The sequence below is a fragment of the Schistocerca cancellata genome, chromosome 6 (genome assembly GCF_023864275.1).
Source record: "Schistocerca cancellata isolate TAMUIC-IGC-003103 chromosome 6, iqSchCanc2.1, whole genome shotgun sequence".
Lineage (NCBI taxonomy): Eukaryota > Metazoa > Arthropoda > Insecta > Orthoptera > Acrididae > Schistocerca > Schistocerca cancellata.
This window is the reverse complement of record NC_064631.1, coordinates 678,277,260-678,304,372: the sequence shown is the minus strand read 5'-3', so window position 1 is coordinate 678,304,372 and position 27,113 is coordinate 678,277,260. Positions and strand designations below refer to the sequence as shown.

General features: G+C 40.9%; 1 protein-coding gene across 4 annotated transcripts in view; it reads left to right on the top strand.

Annotated features, from left to right (window-relative positions):
- Positions 1–6,274: 6,274 nt before the first annotated feature.
- Positions 6,275–27,113, top strand: part of LOC126190856 (BTB/POZ domain-containing protein 6-like) — an 81,482-nt gene continuing 60,643 nt past the window's right edge. Inside the window, exons 1-2 of one of the 4 annotated variants that reach the window (XM_049931450.1) lie at positions 6,275–6,581; positions 6,702–6,921. In XM_049931450.1, the coding sequence (XP_049787407.1) occupies positions 6,883–6,921 (39 nt within the window). In that variant the 5' untranslated portion in view covers positions 6,275–6,581; positions 6,702–6,882. Of the gene's footprint in view, positions 6,922–27,113 lie in introns of all 4 variants that reach the window. The other 3 variants (XM_049931449.1, XM_049931451.1, XM_049931448.1) reach the window with 3 other exon arrangements.

Sequence of the window (27,113 nt, the reverse complement as noted above, 5' to 3'; positions counted from 1 at the left end):
GGACAATGAACCTACATGCAGGAATACCGGAAGGGAAGAAGTAATAGACATAATCTTTGGTTCCATGACGATGGGTAGCTATGTCAGACAATGGCATGTGGTGTTGGAGACATCCTCATCAGACCACATGTACATAAAATTCAAGGTTGAAATGGGAATCAGTCAGACCATGACCTATAGGAATCCCAGGAAAACAGACTGGGAGACATATAGGAAGGACCTTGACTTAGGCTTATCGGAAATTAAAACCTTGATAAGGAATCCAGTAGAACTTAAGGAAATAGCAGAGGCTGTTACCTCTGCTATAGTGACCCCATATCAGGACAACTGAACAATCACCAGGAAGTGCACAAATAGGAGTGTTCCTTGGTGGAATAACAAACTGTAAATGCAAAGAAAACAGGTATAGAGACTGTTTAATAATTCGAGACGTAAAGGACAATGGAGTAAATATCGTGAGGCCCCTGTCAATTACAATCTTGCAATCAGACAAGCAAAGGAAGCATCCTGGAAGGCATTCTGTGAGGAAGTGGAGGGCACGACTGCACAAGCCAGACTTCACAAGATTCTTACTAGAATACCAACCAATCCAGGAGGTACGTTGAGGAAGGAGGATGGGGTATATACAAAGACAGCACATGAGATGCTGGAATTGCTCCTCAAAACTCACTTTCCTCAATTTGCTCTGCCAGACAACACAGACCAGTATGTGACCCCAGAGAGACAACGGTTCTCAGGCACTCAAAGAGAGGACTGGGAATCGGCCAAGGAATGTGTGAAATTCAATAAAATCCAATGGGCGGTGGGAACATTCCAACCGTTCAAGTCACCTGGCCCAGATGGAATTTTTCCAGCTCTCCCGCAACAGGCAGGAGGAAAGCTCATAAGAGTCCTATGCAGGCTATTCGGGGTTAGCCTAGCAGTAGGAATCATTCCCAATGCTTGGAGGGCAGTGAAGGTTGTCTTCATCCAAAAGCCAGGGAGAACTGATCATACCAAGGCCAAGGATATGAGACGAATCAGTCTGTCCTCCTTCATTCTCAAAGCACTGGAAAAACTGGTTAATGTATATGATGGGGACAGGAGGCTAAGTAGGGTCCCTCTACACTCGAACCAACACGCATATCAACCAGGTACATCTTGTGAGACAGCTCTCCACCAACTCTTTGGAAAGGTGGAAAACACTTCACTTCCAAGAAATAGCCCTCTGCATCTCCCTGGATATCGATGAGGCCTTCAGTAACACGACCTCCGATTCCATGGTAAGGGCAGCAGACCACTATATGTAGGTGGACCAGGGCCATGCTTAGTGGAAGAAAGGTAGGGGCTACCATCATGAATGAAAAGATGGTAATTAACACCACTAGAGGTTGCCCTCAAGGAGGAGTTTTGTCTCCTCTATTGTGGAATCTAGTGGTGAACCAACTCATTGAGTAACTAAATTCCAGACAATGCTTCTGCCAAGGATATGCAGATGATCTTGTCATATTAATACTTGGCAAATTCACTGATACATTTAAGAATATGGCACAAGGAGGATTGGACACTGTGCAAAACTGGTGCATTGAACAGTATCTGAGAGTTAATCCAAAGAAGACTGTTGTGGTGCCATTTACGAAGAGACATATTCAACACTCAAGTTGGAATCTAAAGCTCTTCCATGAAAATCTACCTATGAAGGGGATAATGAAATATCTAGGGGTAACCTTAGATGAGAAGCTAACTTGGACTCCTCACATTAAGAGCATCTGCTCCAAGGCAAAAAGTTCTCCAGTGAGTACTAGGAGGGCTTGTGGCAAAAACTGGTTAGACCCAGGATTTCCTATGGGGCAGTAGTGTGGTAGAAGAAGGTAGAACAGCGGGTTGCTGCTAAGGAGCTTGCTAAGGTGCAGAGATTGGCCTGCTTAGCCATAACGGATGGAATTAGCAGCACACCAACCGCTGGAATGGAAGCCATGCTGGATATGCCTCCACTTCACCTTTGGGTCAAGATGGAGGCAGGAGCTGGGGCACATTGACTTAAAACTGGCAAAAACTGGGTCTCATTCGGATATCCAGCATCACACACTAACATAGTGAGTGAGGTAAATATAGAAATAGCTGGGGAAATGCCTGCCGACTATATAATAACTCCCAACTGCTTCGACAAGCCTTACAACATAATAATTGGAAGTAGGGAGCAATGGGAAAAACAGTTTGAACCCATACGGGGGATGTGGTTTGGTCACCAATGGGTCGAAAACAGACCAAGGCGTTGGGGCAGGGGTGTACAGGGTTCAGCCAAGACTGGAGAGTATCATCTCTCTAGGAAAACTGTCCTCTGTAGGGAGTATTTTTGTAACGCTTTTCTTTTGTCGTTGCTGTAGTGACCACCGTAAACACACTCATAACGCCCGCCACCAGAGTCGCATGATCAATTTAGGATCGCACGTTCGATATGTATCGTTTGAAGCCCCACGACTTCTATAGGTAATCATTCTTGGAAATTACCAGATATTTATTAAGTACGGATAATTCTACACGTCGAAAATATACCCGTCATATCCGTAGAAAGTGATTACTCCGAACGTAAATTTTCTCCACTCTTAATTACAGCGATCTTTGGATCTTCCAGCTTCATCGCATTTCAAGCAAGTTCCCCACGACGGCTATTGCCCCAGTGTCGACGCATTTAAACGATCGTATGGACCTGTCCTCTAAAGTTTTCATGATACAAAGCATCTAACCAAAATATGCAAACACATAAGAGCCAACAAGAGGTTTTGCTCATCAAGAAGATTCATCTTCAAAGAATTGCAGCTAGACGTGTCAAGGAAGTTCTCTACTTGATAAAAGATGATTGCACTGTATGGTCGGACGAAGATGATGTGGACATATCGAATGTTCGTAACATTAGCGAAATCGAGAACGAAGTGACTGTTATACCACTTCTAAATAATATAAAGGAATGGTTTCAGTGTCCTTGGACATACGACACACGAACATGCAGAACGAACTCGAGCTCTGCACTGAGCGACAGAAGAAAAAGTTTGAAAGATGCCGGAAGCAGACCGACAAGGCGATTCCCAACATGTCACGCACTGTGGTCAACCTCACTGAACGACATTTGACCGAAGAGGAAGTGTATGTTCTTCAAAAAGGAGGGAATTTCGCTATCACCCCGAGAACTATATCTATGGAGGACATCATTCCCAGTACCTAAGCTGCCATTCGGACCCTGCATTGTGAAAGGGCAAAGGAAATACGCACTGAAACAACCAGGATACTACGCCGAGCAAAACCACCAGCTTGCAACCTGAAGAAAGAAGAGGGGAATCTCAACGCCGACAAGAGTATATTGGCACTGCCTGCCGATAAGGGGAATGCGACCGTCGTAATGAAAGCCGAAAATTATGAGCAACAGATCCGAGACCTATTAGATTCGACGAGGTACCGAAAACTAAGCGCAGATCCGACGCAGCGTATCACACGGAATACAAATCGGTTAGTCAAGGCGTCTTCTCTGCCGGCGAACATACAGAGAAACCTGCGCAACACAGAAGTCCTACCACCTTGGCTGTATGGCTTACCTAAGATCCATAAGAACAACATTCCACTAAGACCGATTGTTAGCGCTCCTGCTCCAGCCGCACGTGGGGAAGACCGACACATACATAAAAGACTCAGGACATTTCATTGAGAAGCTGAAGAAACTGAAACTTGCACCAAACGACATCCTGGTCAGCATTGATGCTGTTTCGTTGTTTACGAAAGTGCCACTCAGTGACGCTCTGGAGCACATCGGTTCCATTTTCCCGAAAGACATCACAAAGCTCTTCCATGCCTGTCTCACCACGAGCTAGTTCACGTAGAATAGCAACTTCTACGAAGAGCTGGAGCGTTGCTATGGGTAGTCCTCTTAGTCCAGTGGTGGTCAACTTCTTCATGGAACATTTCGAAGCACGGGCACTGGACTTGGCGACTTGCAAACCTAAGGTGTGGTACAGATAAATCGATGATACTTTCGTTGTGTGGAGCTATTGTGAAGAACAGCTCGGCGACGTCCTAAGACACTCGAAACAGCATCCATCCTAACATAAAATTTACCATGGAAGTAGAAAAGGACATAAAACTGCCATTTATAGATTTACTGGTCACAAGGGATGGCGAAAACGTGGGACACAGCTTGTATCGAAAAGCGACACACACGGACCGATCCCTGCACAAACTATCAAACCACCATCCGAGCCAGAAAAGAGGGACGATTAATACGCTCGTAACGCGAGCAGGAAGAATATGTGAGCCGCAGCACCTCAAACGCGAAATGCAACACCTGGAAAGTGTTCTGAGGAGCAATGGGTACTCACAAATTATATTAGAAGTGTAACAGAGTCAAAAACTCTGCGAAGTAAGGAATTAGAAAAAGAAATGTCGGGTACGGCCTTTCTGCCGTACATTCCCAAAGTGACGGACAGGATCGGCCGTATATTGCGAAACACGGCGTAAAAACGATTTCTAAACCGACAAGGAAGATCAAAGAGTGTCTTAGATCGGTAAAGGAGAAAAGGGACGCACTTGCAATGTCGGGAATATACCGTATACCATGCACATGCGGAAAAGTTTATGTCGGAATGACTGGACGATCAATCAACACCAGGATCAAAGAACATAAGCGACATTTCATGTTGGGACAGGTGGGGAAATCGTCCGTGGCATTGGATGAGACCGACCACGTAATAAAATTCGCCGACACGGAAGTTCTGGCTGTAGAAAAGCATTATCACACCCGCTTGTTCAGAGAAGCTATGGAAATACAAAAACACACGAACAGCTTCGACAAGAAAGAGGAAAGCCTTAAGGTAAACGGATCCTGGCTTCCTGTACTGCAGCGAACGACCGTCGCAGGTAGCAAGAGGAGAACCGCACCGGAAATGACCACGGAGAAGCCCTCGGACGTTGGCGCGCCAGGTACATATAGTCTGCGGCAGCGAGTTCGGCTCCAGTCCACCACCGGCAGTGGAGGGAGAAGCTTTGACGGTGCCAGCCACTCGTGCTGGCGAAACGTCAGTAAAATCATCAGATGAACGTCGGCCGAAGAACCCGAGACAGAAGCCAATAGGCACTTCGTCAAATTTTGTATCGTTCATTTGATTCGCTTTGCTTTTGTAAATTTTCTAAAACGTTTAATTTAGTCTTGATTTTACGAAAAAAAAGTTTTATATTGAAATATATAAATAATTTTGGAAGTTCTGTTTTAATTTAATAATTTATAAATTTAAAACTGCGTTACGGGGGGGGGGGGGGGAGTGTCACACAAATTTGACCAACTGTGGAAGTTCTGAGAATGAGGAAAGAAACGCAGCGTTTTGTTGAAATAAAAAATTAACATTCGAACAATTTTTCAAAACGTCTAAAGAGTAAGGTCACATTCAAGCCAGGGGATCAAAGTTACTGGCCCGTGTACCCGGAGAATTCATTCTCCTGAACATCTGGTAACCCTACACATAGATGCTAAAGAAACTGAACTATCCCGAGAAAGTCTACTAAAAAGTTTCAAGAACCGCCTTTAAGTGACGACTCTTGAAATATACTACAACCCCCTATGTACATGTCCCATAGGGATCGCGAGGACAAGATTAGATTAATTACAGCTTGCGCAGAAGTATTTAAACAACCTTCTTCCCGCGCTCCATGCGGTACTGGTACATTGGGACGCATCCTCTACCATGCGCTTCACAGTGACTTGGTTAGTACAGACGGAGATAAAGACATACTGTGATAACAGTAAGTGCAAATGCAAGGTCGTGCCATATGCCATTTTTTTACGTTTTACCAACAACAGAAATCGGAATTGGATGCCTTTATCTAGTAAATTAAATTAAGAATGAAGTTTTGTTTTGCGTAAGTTTTCATTTATCATTTATTTGTGTCTGCTGTAAAGTAATGTAAGTGTTCAAGTTGTAATTTACCCTGTAACTGCAAATATGCAATGACTTATCCTAATCGCTATAAACAGCTATCAAAGGATGAATGAATTAAGAATAGATAAATGAGGCAAATGCATGGATGGTTCCTTTTAAAAGCACATAGTCAATTCCACAACTACACCTACATCTTCTACTATGCGAACTTGAACTGCGTCACTAATGACCGTGTCGTCGAGGCGACGTTAATCTTTTTTCTTCCTTCCCTTGATTGTCAGTTCTTTCGCGGTGGCTTATACTACCAAAATTAATTTACCATCAGTTTGCTCAATACTCGGGCGCCGCTCCAACAAAAATGTCGACCGATTTGCAACTGAACTAGTGGTGATCGAAATGTGAAGAAAGTCGACAGCGACAATTAGATAGCTGCTTATTATAATATTTTTTCAATAATTATATCTGTCCTGACTTTTGATTTATAAACGCTGAAAATTGACTCATATTGTAGTCACAAATTAACAGTCCTAATCATTTTATGTTGTTCAGTGGTCTGAATGATTGCAGCGTTATTCACTTATACAAATTTAGTTTAGTGATTAAGATATCTCTGAAACATCATAGCAGGTGCTACAATAATTAACAGTTTCCCTTTGTTTGGTATCTGTGGATATGTAGAAGGTAGCGTTTTAGTGTTGTTTGTGTAAGTTTTGTGTGCTGTATGCCATAACAAAGGGTTTACGTACAGACAGGAAAGGTGAAGCTGTGTATATGGATTTGTGCAGGAGGCGTCTGTTTCAGGAAGGATGCTAATTTGACACGACGAGCCTTGCGGCTATTAATAAGTGAAGGGAGACTCTCAAAACCTCGAGGAAGTATATATCGAAATAAACTTTAGTAATGTGAATATTATTAAACACCACATCAGATTGTGTGTTTACAGTCTAACCCGACGCCTGAAGGTGTAAGAAAAGAGAACATAATGTCTGCAGGAATTCAAGATAAGCCAGCTGCTCAAGCGGTAGGCTCATTGTTCTTTTTTATTTGTATAAGTAATAAATATAGGAAATTAAAGATGAGTTCATTAGGGATTTCGAGTGATAATTGTCCAATCAGTGAAGTTTTCAAAACAGTCGTCTTTTAATCATGAAAACCTCAGCAGACAGCCGCGTCAAGTAATGCATGGTTGTTTATTCAACCAAAAATCTTTCCAGATATTTGGAAGCATCGTTCTTTTATTTGTTGAATTGATTCTAGACGAATCAATTTACAGGATATGCATATGTGATTAGCGTTTAACATTAATGGATACATTACTTGTGAGCTCGACTCGTGCAACTGCACTTAACAACAATGTTTTTTCTTCAGGCTACCAGCTTTTAGATAGAAATTCCCCTATGGAATAGAAGTTGCCCAGGAGAGATGATTTTAGGTTAGATTTAAAACTTGCTTTGCTACCTGTGGCATTTTTTAATTATTGGACAACTAACCAAAACATATTGTTGTTGCATAGTCCTGTTGGACTCCTTTATGAGCCACTGACAACTTTGATAATGGGCAGTAAAGCTCATTTTTTCATACAGAGGAAATGTGTCATGAAGTTGAATTGTTTGTTTCCAAGACTAGCATTCATACAAAGTGCAGAAGTAGGTGAACTTAATCGTTTGAGCAGCTCAGTTATATGCTTCTTCCAGTACAAGGTTAAAGTCATGAGTTGGGGGGGGGGGGGGGGGGGGACAGCAACACACCCTTGGTTGTGGTGACAGACTGATCTGTAGTGTAGCCTGATGTCTAGGTTAGGTAGGAAGGTGACAATTTGGATGGGAGTTGGTGAAGTCAACAAATCAGAAAGCACAAAATATGGTTGTGGTAACAGATTAACCGCGTGCGAAGCCTAATGGTTGAGTCCATCCCATATTTTCTTTTGAGCATTCTAGCCTATTTACTGACTACTGTTCATATGCTAAATCAGTTCTTGATATGACTGTTTGTTGTACAGAGCTGAATGTATATATATATTTTTTTCAAACTTTAGGGATATTTGATTTTCAGAGAACCGCTTAATAGTTATTTGGGAAATATTATTTAGGCAACTCTTCTGTTGCTTTCACTCTTTTGAGATTTATTATAACACTAGTATTGCCTGCAAAAAGTGCCAATTTTGCATGAAATTAATCAATGTATCATTTTCTACTACTGCCCAAGGCTATAGTTCAGTAGTGGCAACATGTTTAGTAGCAACGTTAGTATGTTGTTATGGTCTTCAGTCTAGAGATTGGTTTGATGCAGCTCTCCATGCTACTCTATCCCCGGCAACCTTCTTCGTCTCCAGGTAACTACTGCACCCTACACTCTTCTGAATCTGCTTAGTGTATTCATCTCTTGGTCTCCCTCTACGATTTTTACCCTCCACGCTGCCCTCCAATACTGAATTGGTGATCTCTTGATGCCTTCTTGAATCTCTTCATCATCTGCAGAACTAGTTGGCATATAAACTTGTTCTACTGCGGTAGGTGTGGGCTTCGTGTCTATCTTGGCTACAATAATGTGTTCACTATGCCATTTTGGTTAACGTTACAAGGACAGATCAGTCAATCATCCAGACTGTTGCTACTGCAACTACTGAAAAGCCTGCTGCCCCTCTTTAGGAACCAAATGTTTGTCAGGCCTCTCAACAGATACCCATCCGGTGTGGTAGCACCTATGGTACAGCTATCTGTATCACTGAGGCACCCAAGCCTATCCACCAATGGCGTGGTTCATGGCGGTTGAACATTAGCATATTGGTTAACATTTGCTATAAAGGACAATGTATCAATTGATTCTCTATGAATCTGAAGTCACTTTTCATCACTTGGCACAAAATGGTGATGGTCTTTTGTATCAGACACTGTACATCCACCCTCAAAACGTTTTTCTTGATCAATTTTTGCATCTTCAATAATTTTTTTTTTTAGTATAGATAAATTCAGTGAAATGCACATTTTTCTTGGCAATATTCAAACATATCAGTTAGTGTTAAGATTTGTTTGTCAGTTGGGTGCTGAAGACTAGCTCTTGCTGCTAAATGCTTGACTATGCTCCCAGTTCTGTAACATGGTGATTTCCCATGGCTAGTTCCGAAAAAATTCCATTCTGCAGTCAAGCCAATTTTTTTTAATGGCAAAGATTTAGGAAGCTCTTAAAATTTTTACTGTGTGCCAGAACCATCACTAAATTAATGAATATGCTTAATTTCTTTAAAAATGCACTTCAGGAATATGATCAAGTACGTTAAAAACACATGCGCTGCAACTGTGTCATGTTGGAGGCAATCACTGGTTATGCAGTAGCTGACACTTTGTAGTTCTTCATTATCTTTGTAATAAATTTCAAATGGATGTATTGTAGAATGACTATTTTCCCAATGGAATCCTTGAACTGCGTCTTGGACAATAAAGAAGTAATTTTCAGCGAAATCCATTAATATAATCAATTCTCCTGGTTTGAGACCTTATTTAGTGAACTGCAAATGTTTGCTCTGATGCTTTGCAATGTAGTGGTGAGTAGAAAGGGCCAAAAGTTTTGTAAGTAGTAGTCCAATGAATTCTTCATGTGTCATTTCTCTGGTTTCAAGTGTATCTCTGTCAGTGGGAGTCCATTGTTTGAACTTAACTGTATCCTCCGGATCAATATCTACAAAAGCACTTTCCAAATATTCCGGAAATACGGAAGCGTCCGATCCCGCCCGTCTGCTTTGACCCATGACGTCACAAATATGGCGGAAACGACCATAAACCATGATTCCAATATGGTGCATATAAAGTTGTTACATACACATTATGAGGACGAAAATAAATCGAAAAACAAACATACACACGTTCCACAAAAAGCCTAATGACACTAACGGGACAAGCGTGGGAAATAGGGGTTTTTTGGGTGGGAGCAAACCAAATATAAACAAATTTAGACACCCACTCCCATACAAAACCACGCAAAACGACGAAAAAAACCGACATCACAAAACTCCCCAATATCATCTGGAATCGGACACTTCCCTTGACCTATATAGCTCAACAGCAGCTCCCGATCCCATAAATTAGGACCTGACACTTCCCTTGACCTATATAGCTCAAAAACATCTCCCGATACAGCCACACATTGGTATCGAACACTTCCCTTGCCCTGTTATCCTTACAACATCTCCACATACAGCCGTCCCTGGTCCGAGACGCCGGAACTTTAAGTAAGCCTCATTTCTTCACAGCATACTGAACACTTCACGACTTCATCCAAAGATTCGAATAGTTGAAGAAATTTTATTAGAGACAACACGCTGTCCCCCATCATAGCCGACAACCGAAAACTGTTGACCCTGTCAGTCATATCCATACCTACCAAAGACGTAAAAAAAGCAACTTACCAAAATTCACACACGACGCCACACCAAAAACATCACCTAACACACCACCAGAGAGCACCACTGATCGCATCAAAACGACACCTACAAACCCGCCACTCTCACAAACTAAATTCTGCACCGTCGTGATGTCACACACCACAACAGCCTTAGGTCACGGGTCAAAGCCGACGGGTGGGATCGAACGCTTCGGTCGACCCAATAATCCTTTAGAACCTCTGTTCCTGGACATACTTTACAGCAATGAAGCATGCAATCTTTGTTTCCAAATTACAGACAGTAATATTTTGTAATCTTTTAATGGGCTATGTGCCAACATTAGTTTCACATTTTGATGTATAGATGTATTGTGTAGACAGAAACTGAATGTGAAATAGCTGTGCCTACAGTCACACACCACTTTGGCCTTAATTCACAAAACTTGGAAAATCCAGTTTCCAGTCCATTTTTATTGTGATACAGGACAAACATTTCTTTTAAGTTGCTCAGTAATAAGTATTTTTGTTTTTGAACCTTTTCTCCATCAATCCAAACAATAATACAGTCCTTTTTTCCTGGACAAATCCGACTTGGGCTGTGCCAATATTCCCTGTTCAGCTTTTAACTTTCTAGCCTTTCGTTAACACAAAATTCTTCCATAGTCTTCCTGATAGACTAGCTTTGGGGAACTAAGGTCAAAATTTGAATTTTCTCATTGTGGTTTGATATTGGCCTACGTAATTTGTCTTTCAGTTCTTGGATCAGCTGACTGTAATCTGAACAAGTCAAGCATTGCTTGCTTCCTTGCTCCAGTTCACTGGGATCAAGTCCTCCCACTTCTGCAATTTTCTTAATAATTGCACCTTCAACTTAATGTATTTTGCCCCATGCATATTCTTTTGTATCCCTTGCACATGTCACAAACAGGTTTAAAATCACCAAATAAACAGCAAAATGAATATTTAAACACTGCAGACATGTTGTTATTGTTGTGGTCTTCAGTCCGGAGACTGGTTTGATGCAGCTCTCCATGCTTCTCTATCCTGTGCTAGCTTCTTCATCTCCGAGTAAATACTGCAACCTACATCCTTCTGAATCTGCTTAGTGTATTCATCTCTTGGTCTCCCTCTACGATTTTTACCCTCCACGCTTCTCTCCATTACTAAATTCGTGAGCCCTTGATGCCGCAAAATGTTTCCTAATAACCGATCCCTTCTTCTAGTCAAATTGTGCCACAAATTCCCCTTCTCCCCGATTCTATTCAGTACCTCCTTATTAGTTACGTGATCTACCCATCTGATCTTCAGCATTCTTCTGTAGCACCTCATTTTGAAAGCTTCTATTCTCTTCTTGTCTAAACTATTTATTTCCATGTTTCACAGCCATACGTGGCTACACTCCATACAAATACTTCTACAAAAAACTTCCTGACACTTAAATCTATACTCGATGTTAACAGATTTCTCTTCTTCAGAAGAGACATGATCAACAAAATTTCAAATTTAAGACACAATTTGTGCACCTTACCCAAAGAGTGACCAAAATAAAATAAGTTTTTCTAATAGAATGAAATGTGCTCTGTTGAATGGTGTTAATGAATGCAACGTGGTAAATGTCCATTTTGAGACACATGACTTTGAACACAGTTATATTTTGATACATTCATGTTTTTTAGCAAATTTACAGTATGGTAACACAGTAATTAAACACACAAGCCAGGCCCAAATTTGTGATATACTAAACACCCAGACAGATGGCAGTTTGGCAGAAGACCAGGTCCAATACTTATGACTCATTAAAGTATGGGACAAATTTCTTGCGACATGATTTGTTGCCTACTTTGAACCCAGATATGCCAAATGCATTGCTTTCTGAATTCTATGTCCATCATTTGCGTGTAGAGCACAAAAAATTGTACCACTATATCCAGAAGAAAGACTCTAGCTCTCTTACGTTAGGAAGAGTGGAATGTCAAACTTGAAGATTTTTTTTCCTGACTTTTTGGTCTCAGTGAAAGTGGTCTTCACAAAAGTAGCTTTAGCACCTCAACCAAGTTACAGGTGAGCCTGAAACTTCGCATAAGGTTCATGTAGGGCCCTCAGGTACTTACTGTACAAATTTCATCAAAATTGAAGATGGTCGAGCTGGGAGTGTCTTTTAAACTAGGACACTTGATATGGAATGACCCAAAGGCAATTTGAAAATCAAATCATGAGCCAAAGTACATGTACAGTTTTACTGAAGAAACTACTTCTTGCACACATTATGAATTTTGTACAAAAGACTATGTCCAAAATGAAATAAGGTTATTTTCCTGATTCAGTAATTGAGAAACCCTCCAAAGTATCCATAAACTACTCCCTAGCGCCATTCTTCAAAGTTTCTGGCGAGTTGCTTGCTTTGTTAAAAAAGTCCATCACTGTTGAGAAGGGATCTTCTGCCTTATTTTTTATTTTAATTTTATTTTTTCTTGATGAAAACACATAGATCTTGCACATTACAGCTGATTACGCCATAAGAAGGTTGATCCCAGAATACCTTCCAAAAGAGTCTGCACATTGACCATAGGTGTCTGCATATTGCCTGTAGGTGAGATGCCACTGGCATCAGAAGTTCTTTAAGGAGATTACAGTTACTGAATGAGAGGTATATTCAAGTTAGACTACTCTTGTCTTTGCAGTCCTTACAGGAGCGATACTTCAGGGACAGTATCGTATTTCTAGATTACTCGCTAACTACCGGTTCTAGAAACTTTGTCTTTCGCGGGACAGTTGGCATCTGTCTGGAAGCATCTGCCCTTTCAGGTTTCTCAGTGTTCCGCTGCGAGTTCAACAGCCCTGTGGGTGTTCACCATTCATACAGCCCTTCTTTGAATACATTCAGTACACACTGTTAATCCTATTTGGTATGGATTCCACACACTTGAGAAGTATTCTAGGCTGGAATGCACAAGTGTGTTATTAGCATTCTCCTGTGTAAATTGACCATTTTTTCCCCAATATCCTGCCAATAAACCACTCAACCTGTGTCCGAGTGTAAGTGATCATTCTATTCCATATCCCTGTATAAATTGTTGCACCCAAGGATTTAGATGAGTTTACTGATTGCAGTTGTGGATCATTGATATTGTAGTCATAGGTTATTACTTTTCTGTGTGGAGTATCATATTGTACATTTCTGTACATGTGAAGCAAGTATTCCATCTTTGCACTTTCTTATCAGGGTAAAAATGGATACCTCTCCATCATTTCTCAGATAGTATTTCATTGTAGATAACTGCATCATCTGCAAAAGAAGTTTGAATTTAATTGTATAATTGTCTACCTTGATATTAATATACAAAATGAATAGCAAGGGTCTCAACACACAGCTTTGGGGCATGCCTGAAGTTATTTCTGCTTCTGCCAGTGATTTCTATTGTAGGTAAAATATTGTGTCCTACATACCAATAAATTGCGAATCCATTCAACAAATTTTGTGATGGAATTTTTGTTAATAATAGAGAAACAAGTGCTTTTTGGAAATGAAGAAATATTGCATCCACCTGACTGCCTTGATAATATAATTAAACTTATCAGGTATACAGGGTGTCCCGTTTATCTTGACCAAATAGCTGATTGTCCAGATGCAAATTACAAAATGTCTCAAACAAATATTCTTTAGCCGTCAGTGGGACATCAATCATCATGATTGTCTTCATTGTAACTTTGGCTTTTACAAAGATGTGAATAGCGGTATGACTTTTTTAAATGGCACCCTGTATTTTTTATTCGGTAATTCATTTCCTCTCCTAAAGACCTATTCAAAAATGTATCACAGTGCACCATTCACTGAAACACAACATTATTAATTACATAACACAACATTAACGCTGACGCTCCCAGCACTTAGTGCAGGTACTCGGGGTAATGGAACACATCCACGTGTTGAAATTGACAGAGGACAATGTAAAAATAAGTAGAATGCACACCCGTCATTCTGTCAACCATCGTCAGTTGGAGAGTTGTGTGAGTAGAATGTACACCAACGAAGAGAAGGTAGATATGGTACTCGTCTATGTGGAATGTAAGTTAGCAGAACAGTAATTGCAATACTGTTTTCTTATGTATGGGTACATTTAGTGTGGTGTCACCGCCAGACACCACACTTGCTAGGTGGTAGCCTTTAAATCGGCCGCGGTCCGTTAGTATACGTCGGACCCGCGTGTCGCCACTATCAGTGATTGCAGACCGAGCGCCGCCACGCGGCAGGTCTAGAGAGACTTCCTAGCACTTGCCCCAGTTGTACAACCGACTTTGCTAGCGATGGTTCACTGACAAAATACGCTCTCATTTGCCGAGACGATAGGTAGCATAGCCTTCAGCTACGTCAATTGCTACGACCTAGCAAGGCGCCATTACCAGTTACTATTGGTATTATGAATAATGTACCGTAAAGAGCGACGTTCACCAGTTGTAGATTAAAGTTAAGTATTCCACCAGCTACGTCCGTTTTTCTAAATTCTAATTTCCTTGACCTGTTCCAGACCTCACGCCAGCCTGCGTGAGCTAAAACGCGTGCCTTTCGGCTTCCTCTAGTAACCCGGTGTTGGCTCTCCTGCCAACCCACAACATGTAGTACAGTAGTTTAGTTCTTTTAAATACTGTTGTGTAGAGTAGGCATACAGTAAAGGCTGTCCTTCCTACAAACTGCATCGACATAACATTTATTTTATTGTTGTTGAAGGTAGGCGAAATGCTACGCAGGCAGCAGGCCTGTACAGAGAGCAATATCCTGACAAGAACCTATCTTCCCGAATGATGTTTTTGCATCTTGTTGTGACACTTCAGGAAACGGGAAGTTTTAACCCATGACTGTAAACGGGAAGTTTCAACCCACGACTGTGCAATCGTCGTAACACTCGCACAGGTGAAGGTGAAGGTGCCGAAGTTACTGTTCTCGCTTCCGTTGCTGTGAATCCACATGTGAGCACATGACAGCTTGAACATGATAAAAGCATTCCTAAAACCAGTGTACATCATATTCTTACATGTCATCGGTTCCATCCTTACCATGTGCACCTGCATCAAGAATTGCATGGGAATGATTTCCAGAATCGTGTACAGTTCTGTTAGTGGACAGAGCAGCAAATTCTCGCCACTTCTCCAATGTTTTTTTTACCGATGAATGTTCCTTCTCAAACAAAGGACAGGTAAAAACAAGGAAAATGCATTATTGGTCCAGTGACGACCCACAATGGCTTAGGCAGGTGGAACATCAGCGTCAATGGAGAGTTAACATCTGGTGTGGGATGCTTGGTACTAAAATTATTGGCCCTTATTACATCAATATGGCACAGCATTTGCCAACTTCCTCAGACGAATTCTTCCTCCTCATCTGGATGAAGTGCCGCTGAGAACCAGAGTGCTTATTTGGTATCAACACAATGGATGTCCAGCACATATCGCCTTGCATGCACGCCGTGTTCTGAACTGAAGGTATCCTGCCAGATGGAAATGCATTAATGATGTTGCCTATCGCGATATTTCAACAAGTGATCAGATTTAGTGTTTCCCTCATGTTTCTTCTTCATAGTAACATTGTTAACAGTAGGTCCTGATACACAAACCTTGTGAAAACTCTGGTATTGAAAACCATAACTTATAGATCAATTTCAGTGCTTTCTGTTCACTCATTTTGAAATACAACAGGTCTGTGATGTTGATGCATTGTACCATTACAGGCTCTTCATCCCATTTGATAGAAAAAGAAATAGGCAGTGTGTACTTCATTGTTCATATATCTTCAGTTTTGCAAACAGATTTTGGTAATTTCAGGATCTTTGTGTAAGAAGTAAAGGTCCTAATAACAGAGGAGATACTTTCGTGTTCCAAAAATTATCTTTCCTCTTTTTGGCTGCACTAGTTTGCAAACACGTCTGTTCAGTGATCACAATTTCCCAGCCATTGTGACATTAATGATTCTGATGTGTAACTTAACTGTGGAACTGCCAGCAAAGGAACCAGAACTGGTAACCCTAAGTCAAATTCTGCATTAGCATATTAGTTAAATACTGGTAATCTGTTCCACATTGACCTGTGAAACAAGGTGAAAAAATAACAACTCCATCACTGCTTATTGCTGACCTGCAGCATGATGTTGCCCTTTGCGAATTTTTGATATCTGACTTGTGCACTGGAAACACATAGTGCTAACAGTACTTGTTGAATTGGCATCAGCGTTCTTGCAGCGTCCTTCGGCGATCTCAGAAAAGAAGTATCAGGATAACAGTTCAAAAACTTGGTCAGATAGCTACAGCAAAGTCAAACCCTTTAATTTCTATGGAAGCACTCTAGTTTATTTTCATTTAAATAAGCCTTTAGACGTCCATGAAAATGACAGGATTGTCTTTGAAACTCACAACACTTCTTATGTAATCCTGCTGGATGTGCATTCTGCTCTCCCTGATTGTTTACAACCTACTCCCTGCTTTTGCAATTGGCGCTGTAGCTTTGGAATAATTTGCTATTTCCCATTCATGGACATTCTGTTAAACCTAGCAACACTAACCCATTTTTCATAATGAGTACTACCAAGGAAGGGAGGAGGGGATTTGTGTCCACCAGAAAAAATTTAAAAAACGTACTTTGTTAATTGTTGTTAAACTTTACTCACAAAAGTTTTTAAGTGGATGCTGTTGTGTGAGAAGGGTCCGGAACCTGAAAATACTCATACCAACTCATTTTCCTTTACTTGTATACCGAGAGGTGGTGTACTTTATGATCACTGTAAGATAATTAAAGAAAAACATAAATTTCATTAACAGCATTGTGAGAAGGAAAGTTGCTACTCACCATATAGCAGAGATGCTGAGTTGCAGATAGGCACAACAAGAAGACTCTCACAATTAAAGCTTTCGGCCATTAAGGCCTTCATCCACGATATGTGCACATGCCCCCCCCCCTCCCCCACATACACACACACAAAATGCAATCTCGGGCAACTGAAACCACACTGTCAGTAGCAGCACCAGTGCATGATGGGAGTGCCGACTGGGTGGGGGTAAGGAGGAGGCTGGGGCGGACAGTGAAGTGCGATAGGTTAGATGGAGAGCAGGGGAGGGAAGGGGGAGTAGCGCAAAAGGAGAGAAATAAAAAGACTGGGTGTGGTGGTGGAATGACGGCTGTGTAGTGCTGCAATGGGAATATTGAAGGGGCTGGACGGGTGAGGACAGTGACTAATGATGGTTGAGGCCAGGAAGGTTAGGGGAACGTAGGATGTATTGAAGGGAGAGTTCACACCCGCGCAATTAAGAAAAGCCAGTGTTGATGGGATGGATCCATAATGCACAGGCTGTGAAGTAGTTATTGAAATGAAGGATATCATGTTTGGCAGCGTGTTCAGCAACAGGGTGGTCCACTTGCTTCTGGGTTACATTTCTTCGGTAGCCATTCATGCGGACAGACAGCTTGTTGGTTGTCATGCCTACATAGAATGCAGCACAGCGGTTGCAGCTTAGCTTGTAAATCACATGATTGGTTTCACAGGTAGCCGTGCCTTTGATAGGGTAGGTGATGTTAGTGACTGGACTGGTGTAGGTGGTGGTGGGTGGATGAATGGGACAGGTCTTGCATCTAGGTCTGTTACAGGGGTATGAGCCATGAGGTAAGGGAATGGGAGCAGGGGTTGTGTAAGGATGGACGAGTATGTTGTGTACGGCAGAATACCACTGTGGGAGCAGTGGAAACGATAGTGGGCAGGACATTTCTCATTTCAGGACATGACGAGAGGTGACTGAATCCCTGGCAGAGAAATTAATTCAGTTGCTCCAGCCCTGAGTGATACTAAGTTAAAGGGTAATGTTCCTTTAGGGCCAGATAGTGGGACTTTGGGAGGTGTTGGGAGACTGGAAAGATAAAGCACTGGAGAGACCCTCGGTATATTTTGAGAGCGACTTGCCGTCATGCAGATGTGATGACAGTGGGTGGCTAGGTTGTACAGAAGGGACTTCTTGCTATGGAATGGGTGGCTGCTGTTGAGTGGACGTGGTGGCAGCTGTTGAAGTGGAGGTATTGCTGGTGGTTAGTAGGTTTGATATGGATGGAGGTGCTGATTTAGCCATCTTTGAAGTGGAGGTCAACATTTAGGAAGGTGGCTTGTTGTGTTGAGTAGGACAAGGTGAAGCAAATGGGGGAGCACTTGTTGAGGTTGTGGAGGAATGTGGATAGGGTGTCCTCACCTACAACCCAGATAGCAAAGATGTTATCAGTGATTCTGAACCAGGTGAGGGGTTTAGGATTCTGGGTTTTTAGGAATGATTCCTCTAGATGGCACATGAATGGGTTGGCATAGGATGGTGGCATGCATGTGCCCATAGCCATACCTCAGATTTGTTGTAGGTATTTTCTTCAAAGGAGAAGTAATTGTGGATGAGGAGATAGTTGGTCATGGCGACTAGGAAGGAAGTTGTTGGTTTGGAATCTGTTGGTCATTGGGAAAGGTAATGTTCAATAGCAATAAGGCCACGGGCATTAGGAATGTTAGTGTACAGTGAGGTGACATCAATAGTGACAAGCAAGGCACTGTGTGGTAAAGGGACAGGAACTGTGGAGAGTCGGTGGAGGAAATGGTTGGTATCTTTTATATAGGAGGGTAGTTTCCGGGCAATATGTTGAAGGAGTTGGTCTACGAGAGCAGAGATTCTCTCAATGGGGGCACAGTAACGGGCCACAATGAGGAGTCCTAGGTGGTTAGGTTTATGGACTTTAGGAAGCATGTAGAAGGTAGGAGTGCAGGAAGTGGTAGGGGGAGTAGAGAGATGGACTCAGGGGACAGGTTCTGGGATAGGCCTGATGATTTGTGTAGTGACTGGAGATCGTGCTGGATTACTGGACTGGGTCACTGTGGCAAGGTTAGTTGGTGAAAGTATCTGACAGCTGGTGGAGTCCTTCCACCAGGTAATACTTGCGGTTCAAGACAACAGTGGTGGAGCCTTTGTCCGCATGTAGTATTATGAGGTCGGTATCAGTTATTAGATGGTGGATTATGGTTCTTTCTGCTTATGTAAGGTTAGTTTCTATGTTGAGGGGTTTCCAACGGAATAGCATCTCATGCTTGCTCAATTTGCTCTATAAGATCATATCTTGTGTGTGGTCTCGCAGCGTAAACTGTGTTCCTGAGAGTACCCTACAGAAAGAAGTGTAGAGGAGTTAAATCTGGAGATGGAGTGCAATAGTCCGCACTCCCTCTTCGTCCTATCCATCTGGCAGGGAATGTACAATTGAGAAATGCCCTCACATCCAGGTGAAAGTGAGGTGGCACACCATCCTGTTGAAAGTAATAATCTCCATTTCCAAACACAACGCTAAGACCATGAGTTATCATTTCCAACGTTTCCAAGTACGAGTCGCCCATGACAGTGCTGTCAAAGAAGTACGGCCTGATTAACCCTCTAGAAGACAGACCACACCAGACTGTTCCTGATAGAGTAAATGCCTTTGCTCTGTTATGTATGGATTCTTCCTGCCCCAGTACATGTGAGTATGGCGTAATTGTTCCATCAAGTTTAAACATCGCTTCATCTCACCAAAGAATTCGATATTGGAAACATTGCTCTTCTTCACATCTGTTAATGAACCACTTACAAAATTCGCTTTGCCTATCAGGATCATCCTTGTTAAGAGCATGGAGAAGTCTTGGAATGTAAGGCTTAAAGTTCTGAGACCGCAAAATTCTATGAACACTGCTGCTGCAGATCCCAGTCTCGCGAGAGCATTGCCTAACAGATTTCTTCGGGGATCACGTGTATGCCTGGATTACTGCATCAACACTCTCATTGTCTGTTGAACTTCTCTTTCATCCGCCATGTCCCTTCTTCATATCGTGCACCATCCTTCGACGTCAAACTTATCTCTGATTCTTGTAATTGTTACTCTTGTTGGAGGTGGTGTTCCAAATTCAACTCTCCAATGTCGGTGTACCGCACTCACATTCTCTGTTTTCCAGTAACACTTTAGCACCCATTTCTACTGTTCAAACAATAACATCATGTTTGCTGACAATCCTGAAACAAAAGAAAGCATTGTTATGTTTTCCACTGCCTTCTAAATTATTACCCATAGAAATTGTATTTCTGCCTCCTTTAATTATAGAGGGATTCAGTTTCAAAGAGTGTATATATCATTTTGGGACACCCTGTATATCGATATTTTTGGAAAAAATATCAATGTATCTATATATCAATATTTTATCAACAGTCCTAGCACTGAGAGTATTAATGCCATTAAATTTGCTTCCATCAGCAAAGAAGAAATTGAATGAAATAAAACATTACAAGATGAGTAGGTTTAACATGGTGATACTTTAGCACGAACTAAGGGAATTATTTTTCCCCCTCCCCAATTGATGAAACAAAAATTTAGGTCAGCAGATTTTCAAAAGCTGCATCAACTTTATTGGTCAAAATTAGAGACAGTAATGAAGGAGATATATCAACTTCAGATCTTCAGCCAGGACAGTATGCTGTTTACTTATAATTGTATCCTTCTGCTCAGCGGATGTCTCACACATATTTCAAAGGACTGTTTTTCAACAGTGGGGGATTCGAAATGTCTGTCAGACATTGGCTGAGGAGAAGGATGCTGTTATAAGCTTTATACACCAATATGGCCCAGAAAATTCATTTTATTGCCCTTCAAGGGGTGATAAGGCCAGGATTCCATAACAGCTCTTTACTGTAGTTATTCCAGCACCCTCAGTGACATTGTCTGGCTGGCAGTATAATTTTCCTCATGATATTATACAGTAAGTTAGTGCAACATGTAAACAATTCCAGTTGCTTGAAGTAAACGTAAGTTTAGGATCCTAAAAAAGGTTTCTTCTAACTTTGGCCTCTGACACTTAACCCTTTAACTGCTCTGGACGGGTGCCTTTGTACCTGTCCCTGTGTGCTCTGAATGTGTTTACATGCGCCACCAGTCCTTCTACCTGGTACTCTGAACACATCCAGAGCAGTCAAAAGGTTAAAGAATTGCCTCATCAGGCTTATGAACATGTGGTAAAGAAACCCACCAATGACTGCTGTCGTACAGCTATTAGGCATGGCCCTATTTTCCTCACTTTAAAAGAATCAAGCAGTGATTAAGCCACCAAGGACCACTTAAACAATTTTTCATCAGTTCACATCTGCTCAAAATATACTGTACTATGAAGTGAAATTAGCTATCATGTCAGTAGTATTTCACAATAAAAAGACATACTCAAAATCCTCTGTATCATGAAATCTTTCCAAAAAAAGTCGGGCAGTCTTTTATGAACTTCCCCGAAACTTACCCAATGTCACAGTGGTGTTTATCTATCTTGAAGGAGTTCGTACAATGTGTATTTCAGCCATTATGAAACAATTTTACTTGCTTGATGTACAGTGTCTTGATAATTCATGGTTAAATTTTGATGTTTATAATCAAATTATTATGAAAAGTATAGCTTACTGCGCATCATATAGTACACCCACGAGAATCATCTCATTTTTTGGGTCTATGGAAGGAAAACTGAATCTAATCTAACCTAATTTTGAGTCGCATACAGGCTAAACAAAAACACTGCTAAACAAGTAAGCTTTCAGCCGAAAGGTCTTTTTTCTGAAGTAGACGTTCATGCAACCACCACACACACACACACACACACACACACACACACGACCTTTGTCTGTGGCCAAGACATTGGTCTTGTGTGTGTGTGTGTGTGTGTGTGTGTGTGTGTGTGTGTGTGCGCGCGCGTGTGAGAGAGAGTTGTGCTTGCATGATTATGTGTGTGTTGTCCATTTCTGAAGAAGGCCTTTTGGCTGAAAGCTTACTGTTTAACTAGTCTTTTTTGTTGTGCCTGTCTACATCTCCACTATATGATGAGTGACAATCAATCCTTTCCATAATATTGTCCTTATTCCATCCTGGATTTTCAAATTTATAACAAGCTAGATCATGTAGTTATCATAGCAGAAAAATAGACTGAAATATGTCATGATGAGACACGACAAAGGACACCCTATTTTTGAAGTTTTTTGAGTTGTTGTGACTATCTAACTAACTAGCCACAGTAGTTTTGATATAACCTTCCCCAGAGAGTACTAAACAATTTTAGAACAGAACAAAAATGGCAGATTTAATTTAAGGACCGGTAGCATATGGACGTATTTGAAATGCACCTCCACTTTGTTTTTTTTTTTTTTTTCTTTTTTTCCGGGCCTTACATGCCTGTGTTGCAAAACTAAATCTCGTTTATAGGTGGGTTAGAATATGGTCTTTACAGTGGAAATATTTAAAAGAGTTTTCAAAAGACTTTTTGGTAAAAGTGGCTTAAAGTAGCCATTTTTTGGCATTTTTACAAAAATGTCAACTTTGCCCTCAATTTGTAAACTGTTGGAAACCAGTAGGAGATTGAAATTTTATATTTAAAAACCATATATTGGTAATGCATTGCATGCAGAGTTTCAGGTTTATTCTGCAGTTACTTCTGGAAATATAAAAAGTGAAACTTCAAATTTTTTCAAGTGTAATTTTTTTGGCCATCTTTGCTTCAAATTATCTATATGAAAATTGTTCAAGAAATCCTATTTTATTATTTCACTTAAGTGAGTTAAAAAGTTATACGAGATGGCCTAGTTTTGAATCTTTCAAGAAAATGCTGCAGGAGATATGTCAAACAAATGACTGCATCTGTCTAAGTATTATGTCGGCGAAAGTAAAACTTTACTAATGTCTTTGGGAACATGTTCGAAAGTTAACACAAAATTTCAGCAAAATCTGTGATGATCATGTGGGAGCTTTTTAATAAGACCACTTGGCATGGGCTGGCTGAACCTTAATTGCTTAAAGAGTGGGTTCACAATAAAGTATTCCATTCTTTATAACCCACAGACCTCACCATTAAGGGAATTTGAGTAATTTTCTTATTAAATTGAGAAAACAAATGTGCATACTTGGAGCTGCAAGATGCCGGGACACCTCCCGTAAATTGATCTGTGGAAGGGTTCCCATGCAGTAGTTTTTTGGATGCTGTAATGGCGTAGGAAGGACATGAGGCTCATCAGTGGTTTTGTGACATATGCAGAAGAGATAGGAAGATAGTGGAAGAGGAGGTGAAAATTGCTGCCCTTTGGTGGGAATGGAAAGATATTGACATTTTAAGCAGGTAAAAAGGTAATGAGAGTTGGGAAATAGCATCATGTAATAGGAGCATGAACAGAACTTATGTTGACAGTTATGTGGTGAATATGAAAAATAATCTTAACCTGTTGCTTCAGTTAAAAACAGATGAGTCTCAGGCAGACATAGAAGTAAACTGGGCACAACGATGCCTGTAGATAAACTACGAAGAGACCAATATTGTATAACAGGACAATCTTCTGCAGTTTTGGTTGTGGTGGTCTTCAGTCTGAAGACTGGTTTGATGCAGCTCTCCATGCTACTTTATACTGTGCAAGCCTCTTCATCTTCGAATAACTACTGCAACTTACATCCTTTGAATGTGCTTTACTGTCTCCCTCTTAAGACTTTTACCCTCCACACTTCCCTCCAACACTAAGTTGGTGATCCCTTGATGTCTCAGAATGTGTTCTACCAATTGATCCCTTGTTCTAGCCAGGTTGTGCCACAAATTTCTTCTCTCTCCAATTCTATTCAGTACCTCTTCATTAGTTACGTGATCTATGCATCTAATCTTAAGCAATCTATTGTAGCATGTTTCAAAAGCTCCTATTCTCTACTTATCTAAACAGTGTGTCATCCAGGTTTCACTTTCATATGTGGCTACACTCCACACAAATATTTTCAGAAAAGACTTACTAACTAAAACTTAAATCTTTATTTGGTGCTAAAAATTTTCTCTTGTTCAGAAACACTTCTTTTCCATTCCAGTCTACATTTTATATCCTCTCTACATTGGCCATCATTTGTTATTTTACTGCCCAAATAGCAAAACTCATTTACTGCTTTAAGTGTGTCGTTTCCATATCTAATTACCTCAGCTTCAAGTGATTTAATCTGATGACATTCCATTATCCATTCCATTATCCTTGTTTTGCTTTTGTTGATGTTCAAATTATATCAAGACATGGTTCATTCCATTCAACTGCTCTTGCAAATAGTTTGCTGGATGCAGTAGAATTATTATGTCATCAGCAAACCTCAAACATTTTTATTTCTTCTCCCTGAACTTTAATTCCTTTTCAAAATTTATCTTTGTTTTCCTTTACTACTTGCTTAATGTACAGATCGGATAACGTCGGGGATAGACTACAACCCGGTCTGACTCCCTTCTCAATCATTACTTACTTTTCATCCTCCTTGACTCTTATAACTGCTGTCTGGCTTCTGTACAAGTTGTAAACAGCCTTTTGCTCCCTGTGTTTTACCTCTGCAACCTTTAGAACTGCAAAGGGAGTACTGTCAAAAGCAGCTTTCTGTAAGTCTACAAATGCTATAAACATAGATGGGTGGAGATAATTATATGGATGCATAACAGCAAGGTCTTCAGCGCCTGCGCAAAAACAGATTGAAATGAGTGTCTGTAAAATACACAAAACAGAAAGATAAAATAGCACATAAACACCGGTTAACAAAAGTTGGAAAACTACGTGTGTATCCGCATCTAAACATAGGTTTGCCTTTTTGTAACCTATTTTCTAGATAAGTTATAGGGTCAGTATTGCCTTGTGTGTTCCTACATTTCTCCAGGATCCAATTCCATGAGGTCTGCTTCCACCAGTTTTTCCATTTTGCTGTAAAGAATTCTTGCTAGTATTTTGCAGCCATGACTTATTAAACTGGTAGTTCAAGTAATAACTGACATCTGTCAGCACCAGCTTTCTTTGGAATTGAAGTGATTATATTCTTCTTGAAGTCTGGGCGTTTTTTGCTTGTCTCATATGTCTTGCACACCGGATGGAAGAGTTTTGACATGGCTGGCTCTCCAAAGCTATTAATAGGTCTGACAGAATGTCATCTATTCCTGGGGTCTTGTTTCGACTTACGTCTTTCAGTGCTCTGTCAAATTCTTCTCGCAGTATTGTATCTCATCTTCACCCATGACCTCTTCCATTCCTATAATATTGCTTGCAAGTTCATCTTCCTTGTATAGATCCTCTGTATACTTCTTCCACCTTTCAGCTTTCCCCTCTTTGCTTAGGACTGGTTTTCCATCACACTTCCTGTCAGCCTCATTTTTAGACATTTGCATTCCCTTTTGTCTGGTTCATTTGCTGCATTTTTATATTTTGTCCTTTCGGTCACCCAAGGGTTTCTACAAGGCCATGTTGTTTTTACGTATTTGATTCTCAGCTGCCTTCACTATTTCATCTCTTAAAGCTACCCATTCACCTTCCACTGTATTCCCCTGTTCTAATCAATCAATGCCTAATGCTCCCTCTGAAACTCTCAACAACCTCTGGTTCTTTCAACTTATCTGGATCCAATTTCCTTAATTTCCTACCTTTTCGCAGTTTCTTTAGTTTTAATTTACTCATCATAAGCAATAAATTGTGGTCAGAGTCCACATCTGCCCCTGGAAATATCTTAAATTTAAAATCTGGTCTCTCCCACATATATTGCCTTCTTTCATGATTCTGTAACAAGTGTTAGCAATGATTAAATTATGCTCTGCTCAAAATACTATCAGGTGACTTACTCTTTCATTCCTTTCCCCTGGTCCATATTCACCTACATTTTTCCTTCTTTCCCTTTTCCTACTATCAAATTTTAGTTGCCCATCACAATGAAATTTTCGTCTCCCTTGGCTGTATGAATAATTTCTTTTATTTGATCATACATTTCTACAGTCTCTTCGTCATCTGCAGAACTAGTTGTCATATAAACTTGGACAACTGTGGTGGGAGTGGGCTTTGTGTCATTCTTGGCTACGATAATGCGTTCACTATGCTGTCTATAGTAGCTTACCAGCATTATTCTTTTTTATTCATTATTAAACCTACTACTACTACTACTACTACTACTACTGCATTACTCCTATGTGATCTTGTATTTGTTACCCTGTATTCACCTGCCCAGAAGTCCTGTTCCTGCTACCATCATACTTCACTAATTCCCACTATATCTAACCTCAGCCTATCCATTTCCCTTTTAAAATTTGGTAACCTACCTACATGATTATGGGATGTAACATTCCATGCTCCGAACCGTACAATGCCAGTTTTGTAGTTTTGTTTCTCCTGATGACAAAATCCTCCTGAGTAGTCCCTACCTGGAGATCCGAATGGGGGATTATTTCTATCTCCAGAATATTTTACCCTAGAAGATGCCATCATCATTTAACCATACAGTAGAGCTGGTGTGCCTTGGGGAAAAATTACAGCTGTAGTTTCCTCTTGCTTTCAGCCATTCACAGTAGCAGCACAGCAAGGCCATTTTGGTTGATGTTACAAGGCCAGGTCAGTCAATCATGCAGACTGTTGCCCCTGCAACCACTGAAAAGGCTGCTGCCCCTCTTCAGGAACCAGACGTTTTTCTGGCGTCTCAGTAGATATCTTGTCAATGTCTTTTGCACCTAAATTACGTCTGGCTGTATCGCTGAGGCACGCAGGCACTACTCCAGTGGCAAAGTACACTGTTGATTTGGAGATGGGGAATGAGATATTCTGCAGTATCTACTATATATCATCTGACGTACAAAACTGAATGTAGTAGTTCCAGAAAGCCACTGCAAGTTTAAACTGTGTGGATGAAAGGTACACTGCAGTAATAATTCCCATATGACAGGTAGTTGGTTTGCTCATTTTCTGCATTTCAGGTAAGGCATGTGTGAGGAAGTATTAGAGAAAAGCTCATAAATTGTATTTTGCATGC